Genomic DNA, 14,075 nt, shown 5'->3' on the forward strand with positions numbered 1-14,075 from the left:
ATGCTGAACACAAAAAAGACACTGGTCAATAATTATGTTATGCTGGTAGTGACATAGTGTCTGTCTCCTCTAACTAACTAATAAATTAGGAGGCCAAGTCTAATATTCAAAAACCATAACAATGTATTTTAGGCTCTCTTTCAACCTTTGAGTTTGTCTTTCCATGATTTCATTGAATACAGAACATTGTTTTCTCATAATAATGGAAATATAATGATGAAAAGAAAGGCTAGGTGGTGGGTAAGCCTGAACAACTAGCTAAATGATTTATACACAAATCCACAGCATTTAGAATTCAATTAGTCCTTAACAAAATGACCTTTAAATACATAGCATGGGCCCTTAGGGTTATTTTGGAAAAGGAAAATCCAAGAATATTATGAGTTCTGACTTTGTCTCTTTCCAAACTAACAGTTCACCACTGCACCTGCCTTAAATGAACTCACATTCATGGTAAAATTGGTTTGTTCACTAGACCTTAAACCTCCTTTGCTTTCCCTTACCTTTGCAGTGTTGTACATGCAACATGTCTTCTCCCATGAGAACAAATCCTACCTCCCTTTTATAAAAGAGACAATAACAAAAACAAAGAGAAACCCCACCAACTGGGAGAACATTTTTGCACCCAACACTAATGATAAAGGACTGATCACAAAAATCTGCAAAGAGCTGATGAGACTCAATAACAACAAAGAAAATAATCCAGTCCAAAAATGGGCAGAAGAGCTAAAAAGAAACTTCTCTGAAGAGGAAATGCAAATGGCCAACAGGCATATGAAAAAATGTTCAACATCACTTGTCATCAGGGAAGTGCAAATCAAAACTACCATGAGATACCATCTTACACCAGTGAGAATGGCACATATTAAAAAAACTAGCAACAACAAATGTTGGCGAGGGTGTGGAGAAAAAGGAACTCTCCTGCACTGTTGGTGGGAGTGCAAACTGGTCCAACCTCTATGGAGAGCTGTGTGGAGATTTCTGGGCCTACTAAACATAGAGCTTCCATATGATCCAGCAATTCCACTCCTAGGTATTTACCCAAAGGACACAGAAACATCAATTCCAAAGAACACCTGCACCCCTATGTTTATAGCAGCACTGTTTACAATAGCTGAGCTTTGGAAACAACCCAAATGCCCAAAAATAGATGACTGGATCAAGAAGATGTGGTACATATACACCATGGAATATTACTCAGCATTCAAAAAAGATAAACACATGCAATTTGCAGCAACATGGATGGCGCTGGAAGGGATCATGCTCACCGAAATAAGCCAAAAAGAAAAAGAAAAATACTGGATGGTCTCACTCATAGCAGGACTCTAGAAAACTTAAATAAGGGACCAGGAAAATGAATAACTATAAGAAAGTGAAAATCAAAATCAACAAAAAACTATGAACCAGAGACACTTTTTGGGGCGGGGGCGGGAGGGGAGGGATTGGGGTCAGAATGGGGGGGCTGCAATTGTATGGGGAATATAAAAATAAAATTTATTATTAAAAAAATTATTTTCAAGTCAGTATTTTTACCAAAACTCTTCCAATTACCTCATATTATGGGAACTTGCAACCTACCAGTGCAATTACTGCTCTTGGAGAAATCTTTAACCTCATTTGTTCTTTTCAAGAAATATTTTTGTACTTATATAATAAGACTCTGGGAGGTTGGCTATATGAGAGACTACAACCTACATTTCTCAGTATCCACCCGCTATCCTCAATATTATGTTCCATGCTTAGCAATTACTTAATAAACATATATAATAAATTTGGCAAAGAATGAAGACCTATTTGGTCTTTTGACACATTATCTTTTGTAAGAGATTTCTTTTGTTAATTATGCAATAGCTTGCCTCTGGAAAGTTCACCCATACAGCGTTTTGACTAATGTTAATTAATTGGTCAGAAACATTTAAAATTAAACACAGCTGAGATGTGTTGCATTATCTTATATTAAATTAATTTACATTTGCAAAATAAAAGCATTGAAACCTACTAAGGTGAACTCCAAAGCGAACATGAAGTGCTAAGTTAACAAGAAGTACTATTAGGGCTCATACTCCATCCACAACATTTAGAATGTAGACACTGGGCCAACAGTGTTGAGAGGGAGAAATGATTTGCAGCAAAGACAAAAGGCGTATACAATCAGATACAAGATAAGTTATTGATTCACATATGTTCCTACAGAAACTCCATTTGAGTGCTCACTTATTAAAACTTTCAAGGTAAAATTGTATTATAAAGTTACTAATATTAATATAACAATAAGCAGGGATTCCCCGTGTAAATAATAACATGATAACAACAAGGTACATTGATTTTCTTATAAAATGGCTTAAACGACATACAATATATGAATTTTTAATGGTTATTCTGATCTTCCAGACTGAAACACAGTTGGAGGTTGTGTTCCCTAGCACTTCATTGTATATAAATGCTTTGAATAACACAGTTGAGGATAAAGAAGAGGGTAAATCTACCTTCCTGTTTTTTTTCTTTATCATTAAATGACTTATTTCAAAAGGTTTTTTTGTGTCCAAGCTTTGCAAATTTCAGATCGAAAATCATTCTCCATAATTCTTCCTACATTTTGATTCAAGAAAATACAAAGCAGAATTTTGTTAACCAACACCTATAATGTACTTCATTCCAAAATAATAAAATGTTCTCTACATGGTGCTTATTCATTTTTTATTCATGTATGTCAACTATTCTAGGGGCTGCTAAAGTGCATTGATTTTTCTGATTTAAAATGTTTGCATGTCATAAGCTCAAAACTTCTATATTCCATGCATGAAAGGATTTTTTTTTTTTTGATAGGGAGGTGATGCTGAGGTTAACATTATAATTTACATTGTATTCACTGAACTCAGAATGCACTCTGGGAGTTATAAAGGTTCATTTCTCCACAGGCTAAGAGACTTATTTCTAAGAGCACTCAAGTTAAATTATTCTCCAAAAATACAGTATGACAGTTAGGATTCTTTCTTGGTGAATTTTGTGACAGAAATCAGGAAACAGGTATAATGTGGTTTGGCATCTTGTATTCTTGAAAGGCTCAAAGTTTTGGCATACTGAAATAATAAAATACTTAATTGTTTACTAAAGGACTTCTATTTCTGATCAAAATCAATTAGTGGAAAACTTGAAAACAGAAATATGTAAGAAAAAACAGTTTTCAGGTACTGGATCTCACATAGATCAGGTCAGAGATTTCTGAGAGAAGAGAAACAACGTGAACCCATGAGTTCTCCATCTTGTTGCCTGGAGAAAGCTTGTAATCTGCAGCAGACAAAGTGGCAACCCAGAAGGAGTTTGATGATCTCTGTGAATTGAGGATACAGAGTCGGAAGTCTGAGGTGACCAAAGCTGCGGGAGTTTGTGGCAAGGGTTGGAGGTGTGGGTGGAGGAGTACCAGAATGAAGAAAAATATACAGAAAGAGAGTTCCAGAGGTCTAATGAGGGCCTCTTGAACTTCCACATGAGTATGTATCAGTGCATGTAGAAAAGGTAGACATTTCCCAGGGCTGAGAAAAGAATCATCCAATAGTAGCAACAACAACAACAGAAAAATCAACTTTGGGGCTCATGCAGGGTCAAGAATAAATGGATTTCTACCAGTGAGATGGACAATCACTTATTTCAAGGGAATCTGGGTAGAGTACTCAGAAGGCAATGCTTTAGAAGGCACACAAATCTCCAGCATCCCATGAGTTAAAAATATAGAAAGTTTAAAAAAGTACACAAAATTTAGCAAACATGCTAAAGAGCAGGGAAATACAATTTACAATGAGGAGAACAAGTAATAAATAGAAATAAACCCCTAAGTGACACAGATGAAAGAATTTGTAGACAAGAACATTGAGTTATTGAAAGTATCATTCCATACACTCAAGAGGGTAAGAGGAGGAGAGATTGAGCATGTTAACTGCAATGCGGAGCAATGTGGAATGTATAGGAAAGACCCCAAACAAATATCTGAAGATGAAATGTACTATATGCAATATGAAAAACACACTGGATGGGATTAAGAGAAGATTAGCCACTGCAGGGGGCGAAAATAGTTGTCTAAAAGACATAGTAATAGAAGTTATCCAAAATGTAGCACTCAGAAAAAATTGTGTGTGTGTATGTATATGTGTATATGAGCTGTGGCACATCCTGAAGCACAATGACATAGTGTAATCAGAGCACACAGGTGAAAAGGCATGAAAATGGGGTAAAGACAAATGAAGGGATAATGCACAAAATGTTTCCAATTTGATGAAACCTTTAAGCATACTGATGTACAAATAAGTGGATTTCCAACAAAACCCAAACAGAAGAAATATAAAGAAAACTGCACAAAGATATAATAATAAAATTGTGCAAAATCAATGGCAAAGAAAAATATCTCCAAAGGAAACAGAGAAAAAAAACTACAAGCAGAGGTACAAAGATAAGAGCGATAGCAATATTTCTTGTTGCAAACAGCAAAATATACTAAATAGTGGCATAATATCATTAAAAATATTGAGAAAAACAAATCTGTTGACTTAGAATTCCATCTCCAGTGCAAATTTATTTAAAAATCAAAGGCAAAATGAAAATCATTAATCACCAAAATAACTCCATTACAAAAATATTAAGGAAGACTTTCAGGAAGAAAGAAACATAATACAAGTTGAATAATACCAGCACAGAAAATGTGTAGTTAGATACAAAAAAAATCTTTTTTTATTTCTTAACCGTTAATACATATTAATTATTCAAAGAAAAAATAATAGCAATGTATTGTCAATTGGTATACTATTTTATTAAAGTCAATAGTGGTAAGTTAAAAAGACACATTATGTAAGACCTGGGGATGAAATGTACAACAGGATGACCATAGCCAGCTCTCCTTTGTGCAATATTTGAAAATTTTAAGATACTAGATGCTAAAAGTTCTTATCATAAGGGGAAAAAGTTTCTCTTTTTTTTTGGTAACTGAGTTGACAGTTATTAAATACATTTATTGGGACAATCATTCACAATATAAGTCATTATGCTGAATACCTTAAACCTTCACAGGTTTGTTAATTATTAATTGCTAATGTTAATTATTTAAGAAAACTGAAAAAAGTAAATCTCTGAAAAAAGTAAAGTTAAAAAATAATAAAAAAAGATACACATCATAAATTCTCAGCTGTCCACTAAGGAAGCAAACTAACTACACCTAATGAGCCTAGAAAGGATGTAAGTGATTAAAAATACTTGAATTAATCCCAAGGTGGGGGGACAAAGAAAAAAGGCACAAAGAACAATTGGGGCCAGATATGCCATAGATAAAACACAAATAGGATGGTAGATATAAATTCAATCATGTTAATATTCACATTATATGTAAATGGCCTAAATAGCTTAACTAAAAGTCAGAGATTTTGAGGTTGGAAAAAAAGAACAATATTGCCTAACGTTGTGCTGTCTGCAGGAAACCCACTTCAAATATGAAGTCACAAAAGTTTAAAAGTAAAATAATGGAAAACTATATGTTATGCAACATACAAAAAATAGTCTGGGGTGTTAATATTAAAATCAGACACAAAGTAGATTTCAGAGCAACAGCTATTACCACTGATAAAATAGGGTACTTCATAAATGATATAGTAAGTGGCAATTCATCAAGTGTCTAGGACAATTGTAAATAATTATGTGCCTGGTACTAGAACATCAGATTACATGGAGGTGGAAACTAAAGGAGAAACACTAATCTGCAAGTATAATTGTTTAATAAACCAGATGCCCAGGCATCTGTTTTTTTCTATTTTCCCTTCAAATAATCCTTAACCCAGCTCATGGGATAACAGTTCTCAGACCACCATGATTAAAATCTGAGACTCATACTAGGAGCTGTGATTTGTGTTTGATCAGAACTTTTGGGTCCAATCTCACTAGATTATTCTGTTACTGAATTAAAGGGATTTAATTATTTGAGAACACATTGTTTTTCCTACTGGAAGTGAACCTTCACTTTAGTACTTCAGTCCTGTGGGGATTTGGCCCTGGACCTCTTTCTCCATTCTCAAGAGCCAGGTCTTTGCTATTTATGGCAATATTTATCTGAGTGTGTTAATGCAACATTTAACTTTTTTTCATTAAAAAATTAGCCTTTCTTGTTTACTTTAGTTCTTTTGCTGTCTCCCTTCATTTATAAAATGGGGATGATAACTGACACTAATATAATGGAGAGGATGAAGGAATAGATTGGTATTTGAAAAATACTTGGAAAAAATACACTTGAGTAGCTGTCTGTAAACACTAACTGACATGGGCAATTTAGGAGAAACCTGAATTTTTCTGACCCCAATGAAACATTTTATAGAAAAATAAAAAAAACATAGATGGAGGAAAAGTTTTTGATTGTATACTTGAATTTAATGTTGGTAGACTGAATGACCAACATAATCCTTTACCAATTTGATTTTAAAAATGACAACTTAGGTTATAAAATGCAAGATGAAATGTGAAAAGGCTTTGAAAAACAGAAAGAAGAGAGGAAATTTGGAGATTTCAAATGAAATATGTATTTTTTTCACTCCAATGAGATCTATTTTCCTGTAGTTCTATAATAGTATTCATCTTTTGTAATAGATTCTTCCAAACAGCTTTAGAAAATTCACCAGGTGTAAGACAATGCATCTGCTTTGGACCTCTGGGAGTAGAAAGTGAGAAAAGAGTTACAAATAGAATGGTATGTATTATTAATGAATCACCCTGAGGCTGTCCTTCAAGACTGCTTGGAAATGCCTATAGGTTTAGAAGACACTAACCTCAAAAAAAAATTATAGAAGAAAAAAATCCATTCTTCGTGATATATTCTGAGTAATGATCTCATGGAATGACCTTTTCTCTTTCCCCTCTCACTGTCTGGGCATCCTGCGCTCATGTTGCTTGAATCTCACTCTCCCACTCAGGAGTTTCTAATCAGCATTCTATTACGGTGGAAATCAGTTTACATTCCTGTCTGTCACGCTGAATCAAATGTCACTGTATTGTTTAGATTTTGGACTCATATTAATATCAGTAAATAAATATGTTTGATATAATTCTGTCCATTTAGTGAGTTGTCTGAGTTTGAAAAGCTGAAATTCTCAACTCTTTTTAAAGTTACATTTGATATAATTCACGTTTAGGTGAAGAACACAAACCAGAACACTACCAACTAGGTTTAGAAACCTACAAAATTCAAATCCTATGGAACTACATTATTAATATTCATTAAATAGGTGAGATACAAAAATGATACTACAATAAATACCTTATTTAAATAAACATACTATTTTTAAATTTATAGATTTGCAAGTTGCTTTACTTTTATTACTTTTATTGACTCTCATAGAAAGCTTATAAGATAGCATATTATCCTGCTTTATAGAGGAGAAAACCAAGTCTTAGGCGACTCACAGTGGAGATAAAAGGCTACTACGTCACATGATATCAGTGATGTAATCCCTCACTTGATACCACTGGATTCTCAACAATTTGCATCAGAAATGGAATACCCATTTTCTTAATCTTTTTTTCCACTTAGCAATACAAAGTAAAATATTTCCTATCAGTTTTTAAAAAAGGGGTTTTAATACAATTTAGAAATAGGTAATCAATTTTCCCCAAACACTAAATATTTTGATTAAAGCAAAACTTCAATATTTTCCAATTATCACAATGCAATGTGTGATATTTATATTTCTTACAAGGACCAACTTCTTCATCTCTATTAAGTCTTATCAGCATCTTTTAACTCACTGACACCAAAAATAGGGATAAAAGATACATTTTTAAAAAGACATACTTATGCATGTATATGTATATATATGAATTTATATATGTATACATATGCATGTATATATATACACACACACATACATGCTTTGTTTTATTTAATCTACTGAACATTAAATAGGTATATTATTTTTTCATAGAATCTTTATTATAATGTATTTAAAATGAAAATTTCTAAGCTTTAGAAACACAAAGTTGTCTAGACATTATATATAATAGACAAAATGAAATAATTTTTTTAAAAAGATTTATTTATTTATACAAGATCTGGGTATAGGCCAGAAGCACGGGAGGGTGAGAGGATCCACCAGAGACAGAGCGGGGAACAGAATAGGCAGAGTGACGAAATACACTGCTGAGGGGAGCAGCAGATGAGACAGCAGAGGTCTGCTAGCCATGTGGGCATCTCTGCAGCTGGCGGGGATCGAACTGGCACTGCAGTGACTGTGGACAGCTTCACAGCGCTGCATTCAACCACCTGCGCCACCAGGGAGGCCCCAAAATGAAATAATATGTTTTAAGGACTGTATGATAGTTAAAGAATTAAAGAATGCTACAATCCATTTAAACAGAGTCAGCCATAACTTCAAGTATCACAGTTATATTTATGGTTATATGTAAACAAACACATATATACACATGCATACATATGTGTATATATATATAGTATGCATGTGTAAATATATGTGTGTGTATATATATATGTGTGTGTGTGTATGTATGAAGACCCAATTACACACTACCTATAAATGATAGGCAGACCTTATGTATAAAGGTATAGGTTGGGAGTAATGGATGGAAAAAAACAAACCATGGAAAATCATCCTGAGGAGCAAGAATTTTATTAGGGATAGAGACACATTTATAATGCTGAATGTGGTGATTTACCAATTTTAAATGAGTGTTTAGCTTAATGAGTGTTTGAAATAAAAAAAAAAGAGAGAAAAAAAGAATTAAAGGGAGACATAGATGGTTCCATTTTCTAAAGGGTTACAGACATTCAAGTTTAGTCATCCACAGAACTGTTAGTCAGAAATTTAGTGAAAACAGATCATCTGAAAAAAATATTATCAAGGACCTTGATCCTGGGGATCTATATCATATATAGACATCCAACCTAGCATTAGGGATCTTGAGCTTAAAGGGGTAAGATATTAAAAGATTACCTATAAATAGTAGTACAAATATTAGTTAATGAAGTTCTATGCCTGCACTAAGTAAACTTTGTTTGATTTTGCTTTAAATTAAGCAATATCAGATATTGTTCCAAATGGTCTTGAATTTCTCATCCTGAAGCTGCCTGATGTCTATATAGTGAATTATTATGAATAAATGGAATGCTATTTAGAAGTTCTGGTCTGTCATCAAAGAGAAAAGGGAGTTTGTAGGTCAATTATAAGCCAAATGGCTTTTTCATAGCCTAAAATATAACCATGATACTTGAAGTTATGGCTGCCTCTATGTTTAAATGGATTATAACATTCTTTAATTCATTCTTAACTGTCATACCATCCTTAAAACATATAATTCATTTTGTCTATTATATATAATATCTAGGCAACTTTGTGTTCCTGAAGATTAGAAATTTATTTTAAATACATAATATATTAAATACATTAGAATATGAAAACGAATATACCTACCTTAATGTTTAATAGATTAAATAAAACATTAAATTGGTGGATTCCTGGCAAAGTTTAAAGGTGAGCTTGAAGGAATTATTTATCTTTATAAAAGATAGAACTTATGTCGAACTTACACTCTGACTAAACAGAGGAGACACTTGTTGAAAAAATACCTTTTATTTCCACAGCCATGAAGATACTTGAACAATAGCAATAAAACACTAATAAGTTTATTTCATATTTTAAGTCATGATATGAGACATAACTGAAAGAGTACTAGCTGGTAGAATGTAAACACATATATACCTTAAACGTGTCTGTGTGTGTGCATGAGAGACAGTAATTTCTCTTTGCAGATAAGTTTTAAAGTGCAAGCTCATGATAACCTATTGATATCATTTTACTTTTATCAGTTTTCCCAGCTCTTTAAAACATACCACACAAAAGTAAATTTCTATTTTTCTTTTTGGAGATTTCTGTTTGGATAGATTTGCTATTGTTAATCTCCCAATCATGTTAACTTGCTAGACTTAGCAACTCCAGGAGAGGAGAGGACAGTGTCTTTTTAATGAAGAGAAGCATTATCAAAAAGACATAGTGGAACAAAGCAGTTTTCTTTCATGACTTCATTCTGAGTTTGCACCACATCCTCACTGTGGGAGAGCCACAGGAGTTTCTCCCTCTGGTGCATGACATCAAGATGAAGTGTCAGATATTGTGTGTACTGAATAATGGATAATGAGAATCCCCTGACATAGGTTTGATGGCCATAAAATATGAGTTGTGTGATGGCCTAAACATTCAAACATGGGGACTGAGAAAATATTATTTCCAAATGCCAAGCTAACTAAAATTGTGGAGAATTTAAGTAGGTGCCTCTCTTATTAGTGTTGGAAGCAATTACAGACAGAATGGGTCAGTGCAATTTTTCTCCTATGCTGGGAAAATCTTTTCTTGCTATTGCATTGTAGTTATTCAAATTCAAATCAGGACCCTCATCACACATGTTGTGTTTGTGAGAGGCACTGAGAATCAGTAGCACCTCTCCCCCCGCCTATCAAAATGTGTTTCCCATGAAGAGGTCAGTGCACTTCATTGGAAATAATATGGTGTTAAATCAACAGGTAGAATCAAATTATTTTTTGCTTTCTGAGAATTGTTTGAATTATTGCCAGCTTATATAATCAAATATATTCCTTTTATTTCTCTCTGATGTAATATTGCATGGAAAATCAGACAACGAATAAGAACACTGCATATATTAGCTCTCTCAATAATGAACAAATACTCAATGAATTCAGCAATACTGTGATTATTGTGTTCCATAAAATCAGATTAAGTAAAATAGGAGAACTCAGATTGGGGAGGGAGAAGGAATATACATAAAGAGGAGTCTGATAATTCTAAGTTATTGGTTTGATTGAAAATTCTTTTCTTGTTTTATAGTCATATTGATATAGTCACAAAGCTTTATCTATGAATGTTGAGGGAATAGAAGGTAATGTGACAAGATAATTGGCAGAAGTATAAAGAAAAATTGACATGATATTCTTATGGAAAAAGCAGATGACAAAATGTATTGACTCTCTTTTTATAATAATTATTAAAACAAATAACCCAATCAAAAAAAATGGGCAGAATTGCTAACCAGATGCAGCTAACCAGAAAACATACAAACACCCAACAGGCACATAAAAAAGTGCTCATCATTACTTATCAGAGGGCAATGCAAATCAAAACCACAATGAGATACCACCTGACTACTGTGAGATTGGCCCATAACAATAAAGACCAGAAACAAAAGTCAGTGAGGGTGTGGAGAAAAAGGAACACTTGTACACTGTTGGTAGGAATGCAGACTGAGCCAAACCTTATGGAACACAGTATGGAGGTTTCTTAAACTATTAAAAATACGTATATTTTATAAGCCACCAGTTTGATTCCCAGGTTTTTAACACAAAGAATGCAAACACATTAATTTGAAGGGATATACACATTCCTATGTTCACTGCAACAATATTAACCATAGCCAAGCTATTGAAACAATCTAATTTCCTTGGACAGAAGATGGGTTAGAGAAATGGAACACTACTCAGCTGTAAAACAGATGAACTCTTGACATATGTGACAACATGGATGGAACTGGAGTGGGTACTCTTCAGTGAAAAAAGTCAGAAAGCTAAAGCCAAATATTGGATGGCTCCACATATGTGGAATATAAAGAAACAAAACAAAGGTCAGACAAAATCAAAGCAATAATAAATCCTAGCTATCTGACTGGAATTGCGAATGCATGAAGTGGAACGGGGAAACACAGGAGAGAGGGCACAATGAGCTCTTGTGGAAGACAGTGGGTGTCTTGGTGGGGAGTGTGGCACGCTGACATGCACCTGAGCTGTGATCCTGTACCTCTGTATATCACATGCAGTATTATAAACCAGTACCTCAATTAAAAATACATGAGAATAAATTTTAAAATTATAAGAGAGGGTAATTATTACAAGTGGAAGTTTTCATTGAGCAATGGAAAAAGAGAAATGATCCAAGGCACCTTTTGTATCCTTAAGCCACATAAGAAAAGGCACATACCAGGGTGTCCACCACTGCACATTTTTCTAGATATAACTCTCCAAATTCAAAATCCAGAGAGGAAAAATATGTGTAAATATATATGATTATGTATGTATGACAGATTAAAGAGAGAACTATTTTAAGAATATATGCTTCCAACTGAAATAAAATTTCAAAAATACTTTTTTTTGTATCTATTGATATGATCATATGTGTTTTTATCCTGCCTTTAGTCGAAATGATTTGCAAACACTGGACCATCTTTGCATCCCTGGAATAAATCCTACTTGGTCCTGATGTGTGATCATTTTGATGTACTGTTGAATTCGGTTTGCTAAGATTTTTTAAGGATCTATTTTCATTTGAACTATTGGTCTATAGTTTTTTCTCTTTGAGACACACTTATTTTGAATCTGCTATCAGGACAATTTTTTTGGAAGCGTTTGAGAAGGGTAGGCACTAGGTGTTCCTTGAAAGAAAATAATTTAAAATAAAGCAGTCCAAGGCATTACCTTATTAATAGAATAAAATCACAGCTACTCACCTAACCTCTCAATGGAATAGTAGCGCTGCTTACTGTCCACGCGCACTGTCTCTGCATAAGGGCTCCCAACGCCGTAACCAATTATGTAACCTCGGACCACAATATTTGGGTTCAAGGGAGGAGTCCAGCTCATGATGATGCAGTTGGTCTGGGGCCTCACATGAAGGGAACTTGGCTGGTCAGGGACTTGAGATTCTAGAAATCAAAGAGAGGCATCATCAGCATATCTTAGGGTAGAATATGTAGCACAGGAAAGCGTCCCATTAAATAAGGCTTCACATTATATTCCATGCATTTTGATATGGCGCATCATTTATCCAAATTCTTCCTTGTTTCAGCTGTTTCAGCGCGTGATATATTGTCCATATTTGATTTAAATTTCACAGAATATTGTTTTTTAAAAAAGGATATATTTATGCCTATAAAAACTGGGGTACAGGTCAGAGGTGTGGGGAGTGTGTGTGAGAGGTTTCACCAGAGACAGAGCAGGGAACAGAACAGGTGGTTTGACTGAAATACACTGCTGAGGGGAGCAGCAGGAGAGATAAGAGAGGTCTGCAGTGCTACATGGGTCAGCTCCCTGGTGGGGGATCTAACTTGTGCTGCAGTGGCTGCAGAGAGCTTCACAAGGGGTGCTCCACCAGGGAGGCCCATCACAGAATATCTTAAGCACAACAGGTCACTGAACTCCTCCATAGGTACTAAAGCATAGGTACTGTCTTTAATCTGCTAGTGTCTTCCTTGGGCTAATTTTTTTTATACAATTTCTCATTAGGAATCATGAATATAAGGTAAAATCAAGGCAGACATATGAATAGAGAAAGCAATGAACTGTCAACAATTGTCTTGCCCAAGGATTCTTTTTTTTTAAGATTTATTTATTTATTTATACAAGAACCGGGGTACAGGCCAGATGCACAAGAGGGTGAGAGGTCTCACCAGACACAGAGCGGGGAGCAGAACAGGCAGAAGGACCGAAGACACTGCTGAGGGGAGCAGGGGCAGGACAGGAGAGGTCTGCCGCGCCATGTGGGTCCTCGCCGGCCGGCCGGTATTGAACCGGCGCTGCACCGGTGCTGCAGAGGCTGCGGACAGCTTCACAGCATGGTGCTCAACCGCCTGTGCCACCAGGGTAGTCCCCCAAGGATTCTTTTCTCAGATATAACTAGTAATAATAGCAACAACAGTAAGAGACTGCAGTATTCCTTTATTAAGAAATTATCAGGAGGAAGAGTTTAGGGCCATGGTTTTCTCAGCATAATTAGGGTAATACTAGACCCATGATTTACTGTATCTGCAAAAACTCCATTTTTAACAGAGAGAGTGGCCTGGATTAAAGCCACACAGGTTTTGGAGTGTTCGAATTTGTGTAATATTAAACTGTCACTTACTAGCTGTGTGTCCTCATAAAATTATTTATCTTCTCTTAATTTTATCTAATTAAACTGGCATTCCAAATATTGATTGACTTAAACATGGAGCTCTGGAAATAAGAGTTTGTGTTCATACTACTTCTCACTAGCTGA

At 34.7% G+C, this 14,075-nt stretch overlaps 1 protein-coding gene across 2 annotated transcripts in view; it reads right to left on the minus strand.

Annotated features, from left to right (window-relative positions):
• Nucleotides 1–14,075, minus strand: part of DCC (DCC netrin 1 receptor) — a 1,038,093-nt gene that overhangs the window by 143,212 nt on the left and 880,806 nt on the right. For both annotated transcript variants that reach the window (XM_054694039.1, XM_054694040.1), the window contains exon 15: nt 12,550–12,744. In XM_054694039.1, coding sequence (XP_054550014.1) covers nt 12,550–12,744 — 195 coding nt within the window. The remainder of the gene's footprint in view (nt 1–12,549; nt 12,745–14,075) is intronic.

This window comes from Talpa occidentalis, unplaced genomic scaffold (assembly GCF_014898055.3).
Source record: "Talpa occidentalis isolate TD23 unplaced genomic scaffold, MPIMG_talOcc4v2.1 talOcc4.13, whole genome shotgun sequence".
Lineage (NCBI taxonomy): Eukaryota > Metazoa > Chordata > Mammalia > Eulipotyphla > Talpidae > Talpa > Talpa occidentalis.